Source organism: Tachysurus vachellii, chromosome 10 (assembly GCF_030014155.1).
Source record: "Tachysurus vachellii isolate PV-2020 chromosome 10, HZAU_Pvac_v1, whole genome shotgun sequence".
Taxonomy (NCBI): Eukaryota; Metazoa; Chordata; class Actinopteri; order Siluriformes; family Bagridae; genus Tachysurus; species Tachysurus vachellii.
Genome location: NC_083469.1, coordinates 12564428 through 12571864, shown reverse-complemented (window position 1 = coordinate 12571864; position 7437 = coordinate 12564428). Strand labels below are relative to the sequence as shown.

General features: G+C 39.0%; 1 protein-coding gene across 4 annotated transcripts in view; it reads left to right on the top strand.

Moving 5' to 3' along the window:
• The first annotated feature begins 1177 nt into the window (after positions 1–1177).
• Positions 1178–7437, top strand: part of supt3h (SPT3 homolog, SAGA and STAGA complex component) — an 86377-nt gene continuing 80117 nt past the window's right edge. Inside the window, exons 1-2 of one of the 4 annotated variants that reach the window (XM_060879511.1) lie at positions 1178–1319; positions 4887–4990. In XM_060879511.1, coding sequence (XP_060735494.1) covers positions 4887–4990 — 104 coding nt within the window. In that variant the 5' untranslated portion in view covers positions 1178–1319. The remainder of the gene's footprint in view (positions 1320–4886; positions 4991–7437) is intronic. The other 3 variants (XM_060879510.1, XM_060879513.1, XM_060879512.1) reach the window with 3 other exon arrangements.

Below are 7437 nucleotides of genomic sequence, written 5' to 3'. Positions count from 1 at the left end.
ACAAACCAAATGAATGACTCACTTTAACGCGCTGCTCCACAAACACTGATACTGCGGATGATACAGTTTGTGTTTCAGATCCGAACTCACATTTCAGAACATTACAAGTCATCCAAACTAGATTAGACCTGCTGTACAACACCTAACAGTGCTGCTGAGTTCATGCTTATAGCGTTTTACGCATTAATAACACTAATAACAGAGAATTGTTACAGAGAATTCAATGCTTCAGCTCCTTATGAATCCCTATGGCATTGGATCTGTAGACGTTCTGCTATTTCTATTAAAATATGTCTACAGGAAATGAGTCAAGCACCTAAACATGAAATAAACAAGCACTTTAATCACGATGGGTATAAAACAGTCTACAGCCCATCAGTGTAAACGTTGTCTAGACGTCTATGTAGTAACTCTTATAAGTGCTACACATTTTTACACAAAATGTTTAATACGTTATAGTAAGAACGTAAACAAAACTGTTCTTACAGGCTTATAATTACAGATTACGCTGTAAAATATATGTATAATATAGTGTAGTTAGTAGTTGTGATATTACAACAACTATAATAATAATAATAATAATAATAATAATAATAATAGTAATAATAATAATAATAATTATAATTATTATTATTTTTATTATTATTACCATTATTATTGTTGTCATTATTATTATTATTATTATTATTATTATTATTATTATTATTATTATTATTGTCATTCTTCTTATTATTCTTCTTCTTCTTATTATTATTATTATTATTATTATTATTATTATTACTATTATTATTATTATTATTATTATTATTTGTTAGGTATGCCTATACCTTGTGCTCCATTGTGTTTTATTTACTAGCTTTTTATAATTATTATTTTTTTCTATATTTTTTAGAATGATTTAGAATGATTTTTTATTGGGGGAAAAAAAGTCCCCAAAAAAAGAAAAGAAAGAAAAAAAAGAAAAAAATTAAAAATGAAATCACTTCTATTACGCTTATTTAAGAGTCAGTAACTTCATTGTCAGTCCCTGTTGAACGTCTGGAGCTTGAGACACAACACTGATCTGTGGGTGGCGCTGTTGAATCTGCTTTTTTGATTTCGTCTTTTATTGTGCGACTCCACACTGAACTACAGCAGCACTGCAGGCTCCCTGTCGCGCTATAGCGGCACGTGGCACGTAAAACTACAATACCCACAAATCACCGCGCCAGCCGGTGTGACGTTAAAACTACTCACCCGGAAAGTTGAATAGCTGTGTGATAGGAGGCGAGAGTGAGAGTAAACATCGAAAGGAGCTATTGTCTAATAGACACAGAGAGGTAATTGAATGACATTTTGAAGTGTGCGGAAACATTATAGGCTCCGAGTTAGACGTGTTTGTTGTGACCTCCTTACATTCATAGTGAAACTGCTTTAGATCTCATGCATGTTTGTGTGCACACGAAACTCCGCACTGAGATTATTCACAGGTCTTATTGATTATATTAGGCATTATAGAAACGCTTCTGTTGCTATGAGCGTTTATAAGCGTGCACATTCCCACGCACGTTGTTGTTATTGTGAGCTCGCGCCGGAGATGTTGTGAGACGTTGTGAGACGTTGTGAGACGTTATGAGACGTTGTGAGAGGTTATGAGATGTTGTGAGAGGTTATGAGATGTTGTGAGACATTATGAGACATGAGATGTTATTAGACGTTGTGAGATGTTATGAGACGTTGTGAGACGTTAGCTGAGCTTACAGTACACTTTGAACTTTTTAAGTGCTTGGCATCAGAAACAAAGTGTTACTGGAGACGAATAAGAAGCAAACTGCCTTTTAACTTGCTCGTTTCACGTTTGTGATTGTTTCACACTAGTTCCATCTGCAGGCTAGACAGAAAAGCCCATCACAGGTCTGGTGTTTGAAGCCCCTGAGAAATCCTCATCTCTGCTCTTCACTGAGGGATGCTGGAGTTAAGTTAATGCCTATTAAGGCGGGTGGGTAGTGTGGTTTTGGGATAATTGTGGATATAAAAGCTGTAGTTGAGTGGTGGCTGATAGCTTACTTTTCCACATGCCCATTGTTTGTTAAAAGTGTGTGTGTGTGTGTGGAGGGCAGGCAGGCAGCAGATGAGGCGCCACACTTCACTGTGGGGGTGGGGGGGTGGGGGCTCAGACTGAGTGCGATTTTACTACGCTCGCTCGTTTAACCAGAGCCTTATCCCACCACATTCTCATTTGAATAGACCTCCAAGAGTCTTTGCTCCGCACTTTTGGATGGAGGGAAATAGATTTTGCATGATTTCACTTTCTTATGCAAACATGGGGAGGTGGAGGCCATGGCACAGGGATGTATGGGGTGCTGGGTCGAGGATGTGGGAGTGATATAAAACTTTGTACAGCATTAAATCACTTTTTTTTTTGCCTCTTCATTATAACCTCCACAACGACACAGCCTTAAATTACTTCTCCCGATTCAGCAGTTCCTAAATTTGTTTCTTATTCCCCCCCCAATATTTTATGATGCTGGACTGTAAATCTTGGGATAGCTAAATTGAGATGATTGTAGACTAACCGTTTTATTTTATTTTTTTTAAATTTTATGTTTTTCTTACATTTCTGGGCAGATTTAATTGATTGTTAAAACAGTAAGTCTGTCAGTCTGACTTTTAATGGTTTTGTTCCTTGTAAAATATAGTTTTTTTTTCCCATTAATATCAGTGCATGAGAAACTTATTAACGGACACTACAGCCACATAAATTGATTTAATGTGGAAAAGAATTTACACAATCAGATGACATGATATTTCTTTAGATACTAGCATTAAGCATTGCAATGTCATATTTCGATTAGTTTATATAACACAATAGATTTTTTTGCTCAATCATCCTAAAACTGCCTTAACATCTAAAGAGTAGATTCAATCAGTATAATGTAATAACTAGGCATCTGTTGAAAAAAAGAAAATTCAGCAAGAAGCTATATAACGGTCTAGTTAATTATAGAGAGCGAAATGCAATAAATAGACTAGGCTTCCCTGTTCTCATTCGATTTGAGGCACTCTTACAGAGCTTTACATGTTGAAGTAATCTTGATTCATTTGCCACATCTGAGTTCATTTTGCTGAGTATGGTGACCATCTGCCTTCACAAGTCAAAGCAAAGGCTCCAGCTTTCATCCAACAGAGGGGGCGAAAACAGAAGGATTTAAAATTTTATGCTCGGATGTATTTATTGGGGAAGCTAGCGCTGTCTGTGCTTCTGCTCTCGGGACGGCTTGAAACCCTTCGCTTTCCTCCAGTGTAAACTTAGCAGTTTTATGTTTGCCTTATTGTGTGTTTCCTGCTTTGATGTATGGAGGGGGTGGACAGCATTTATTTGGACTGTGAATTGTTCTTAACAATAAAGCAAGCAATTTTTTTTTTTTGTCATCTGCCTTTGTTCTCATCTGTTCAGAAAAAAAGGCAATCCACCTGTGTGATTTGATAGTCTGATGACTTGGCTGGCAAAAGGAAGGCTGTGGTTTTGAAATCAGTCGAGCCAGCAGCTGTGCATCAGGTGATTTTGTTCAAATAAATCTGGTGGCTCATCAAAACTCACCTGGCTCTGCTTCCAAATGTAAATGTTTCCACACTCAATAATGGAACATTTAAATTTTACAAGGTCCATTTCCAGGTAAATTTCAGCATCCTGTTAATTTGTTTTATTAAGCCGGGGGGATATTTGATGAAGCCTAACTGCAAAATGTGTGGATAGCTGTGATGAATGTTATCTGCTGTGCAGCACATGATGACATGTTCCCACTTCCTTAAACAATCAACTTTTCTTTAATGATCTTTTTTTTTTTGATGAGTTCAGTCTTTGGACTGCATGAGAGATCCTTTATTAGAAGTCAGCTCTGCAGATGAGCTTTTACATGCCTTTAAACCTTCAGCTGCACCGCTGACAATCCTGATGCTGATACGAGACACTTCATAATATCTAACTAAATAATTACAAATTGATTAATTAGTTCATTCATTAACGTTATCTCAGCGTCGCTAATAATACAGTGTAATGTTGTTTTGTACATGTATCACAGCACAACTGTCTTTTGGCTTTCTTGGCTTCTTTTTCAACATTGACCCACAGCATCCATGTCGCAATATTTCTCTCCTGTTTCATTTCAAATGGTTTCTTTTATCATTATTGCTATTATTTTCATATTGTGGCCTTCGAGTTCTAGTGTGTGATCCAACTTAAACCTCAGCCGAAGACGAACAATAACAGTTGTGTGTTTCTTTTGGTTTTTTTTGCTCCTACAGTCCACTTACAACTGCTGAAACTGAATGAGTAATGTTGGTATCTGTGGGTACTTGATTTTGGGTAATATTTAATAGGTATCGACGCTGGAGAAATGTTATTGGTGCATCATTAAGTAGAACCAGATGCTGAAAACGTAATGCTGTCTTACTAGTTTGAAAAATGTGTCTTATAAGAGACAGCAGCACCGTTTTGCATCCCGTAAAGACTCAGTGCTGAATTCGCACTAAAACGAGGCTCAATTTCATACACGAAATGAAACGAAACGATTCGTGTAAATAGTTTCTTCTATGAGCGCTTGAACACTTTAATTACACATGTATGGCTTTAAAATCACTAATATGTATTAAAAAGGAGCTTAGCCAGTCTGTTTGCTGCTCACCGTGACACTTCTTTCCATTCTACAACCCTTAAAAGTAAATATCACGCGCCACATTTCAGAGCGTCTTCTGTTACCATCCAGGTTCCGTCCCATGTGGCGTGTTTTTTCCCCCTCCTGTCTGATCATCAGGAAACATTTTCTTTGTGAAGTGGGTTTATAATTGCCTCGGGCTTTGATGGAGCACACGGTCAAATGCGTTTTGTGTGTGTGTGTGTGTAACAGATGAGCAACAGTGCTGCGAGCCCCATGGCAGCCAGCAGCACCTCAATGGCAGCGAGAGGATCCGGAAAACCCATCAGTTTCATCCCAGAGCTGCAGAGCATGATGTGAGTAGATGAGACTTTTTAGCCAGCTACTTTTTTCACACCGTCATTCAACCAACTGCTGAGGAACTTCTCATGTTACAGTTCCTAAATATCAAAACGGAGCGAGCCTGCTCGGCACGGCATAAACGTATCAGAGACTTATTCTTTTCAAACACACACACATTACACACACTTTCATGCGCTTTTTCTAACGTGTATACGAACGTCACTCGTCATCATGATCATCCGTAGTTCAAAAGCAGCCAGTCTATGTGGCCGTGTCAGATGTGAGAAAGTCGCACACTATTCACCAAACCTCAGCGTCGTCCAACGCGTCCAAACTTTCTGCACCATCGGGAAGCCAATTAGCCACAGACATTATGTTCATCACTGCTGTAATAAAGAATATGCATCCGGAGCTCACATTCTGTGGCGGGGATAAGAATAGGCCGTGACTCGCCGTTATTCATTTTGAACCATTGATGTTTTGCGGATATCGTTTAACGTTAACTGATTTATTCGTCAGTTTAGAGAATGCGAGTCCATGACTTGGTCCATTAAGTCTTTCCATTAAGAATTGGACTTGAACTCGAAGTCATACGAGGCCGGTCTTCTAATTATACCAATGTGAAGTAAAAAAAGAAAAAGAGATAGAGAGAGAGAGAGACAAAAACTGAATTTCTGCTGCAATCCAGACCTTTTTGTTCCAGCACAGCAATTGTGGTCGGTGAAGCCGCAGTAATTTATCCCGCTGTGTTGCCAGCAAGCTTCACCTGGGGAGACTTTTAGTGTTCTCGGAAATGGCAGATAAACAAAAACAATTCACTCGAAATAGAACCTTTGTATTTGAAATGATGTTTTCAGAAAATGACACCAGTGTTAAATCTTGCTTTAATATTAACTCCATTCAATATTCATTCATTTTCTGAATTTCACCAGTCAAAAAAAAGATCTTTTTTATCTTTATTACCCCCCCCCCCCTCCTTTATTTTCCTCGTAACATCAGTATTCGCCCAACATAAGATCTTCGTCAAAAAGTGACGTTTAGTAACGCATGTCAAAGAATGTAAACATCTTCATATAAATGACTCAATTAAAAAAGTTAGAAAAACACAGTCAGGAAAAAAAAAGCCTGACATGATATTGAATAGCGTGAGCAGTTCAGCTGAAGCGTTCACATCTAAGACCTTCTGCATTACCGCTCGCTTGCACGTCTACAGCATGATACTGAACGCGTGCTTACGAAATCACACTCATAATAATAAAACAAAAGAAATGATTTTTTTTTGCCCAAAAGCTCTTGAAGTTCCATTTTGCAATCCTCAGTTTTCCAAAACAATGAAAGTAGAATAAAATCTATTCATTGTGTGTCATGGAGCTTCCTCAGCATAACGTATTACAGTGGTATTCGTCTGGCACAGCCATCCCTCTCTTTCCTGTATTCATCATGTTTCTGTTCCATCGCACACTAATAACTCTGCACTGGCGCTTCTTTCTGAACGAGAGTCAGTCAGAGTGACGCTAGTAAACTGCGTGATCCTGACATTTATGTCTGCGGACTGTAAAACAGGCACGTTTTCGGAGCATGTGTGCGTTTTTTTTCTTTCTCGACAGCGTCTGGAGCGCCGAGGGAGGAAAATGTAAAGACGGTTTCCTCTGGCTCTCGTTGCCATGACTGTCTGCCGCCTCCTGCCTTCATGGAGGTCCTTAATTGAGATCACTTGTACTTATAAATGGCAGGAAGTGCTGTGGTTCATGTGAGAAGAAATGGAACTGTAGCAAGGCTCTTAAAAGAAAACGGAGGCTGCTGTCCCAGCGATCTAACCAAGCCTCTGGAGCATTTTTATTTTTTTTTTTTGTCTGTCATGTGATAACATCAGCGTTTCAGCAATATGAAGCTGATAAACAGGGAAATTTTGTCCATTTAGAGTATCTTTTTGCATTAGGCCTATAGATGGACTGTACTCGGGCATTTCTCGAGAACAAAACTGGAAGAGATTACACTGTAGCTGCATATCCCATGGTATTCCGGTCTTTTAGCCCAGCTCACATTGTGCTAGAGTCAGAATACTAAAGCAGCACCATTAATACTCAGTTAGGTGCAGCAGCGTGTTGAGAATTTGACAGTCAAAGCTAAAGGAGCTCAGAGTCGAGGTTTGTTGTTTTAGGAACCGTGCCAGTGATCACTTTTGTCACTCATGTATGAAATAACTCGGCCGTTTTGTCTCTCTATCTATTCCCCCGCCTGCTTTGAAAGCGAGCGGCCGCTCGTGTCCGACTCTCCCGTTCGTTCAAAAACGATTCAGAAACTTGCCCTTCCTTCCCCTCCTAATCATCCTGACATTTAATACTCCCATCCACACTAAAAAGTGCTTACTTTGGACCGGGAAATTCCATACTACACGCATAAGGTGCTAAGCATAACACAGACAGTTGAATATGGCCAACGTTCAGCCTTTCCTTTGTTT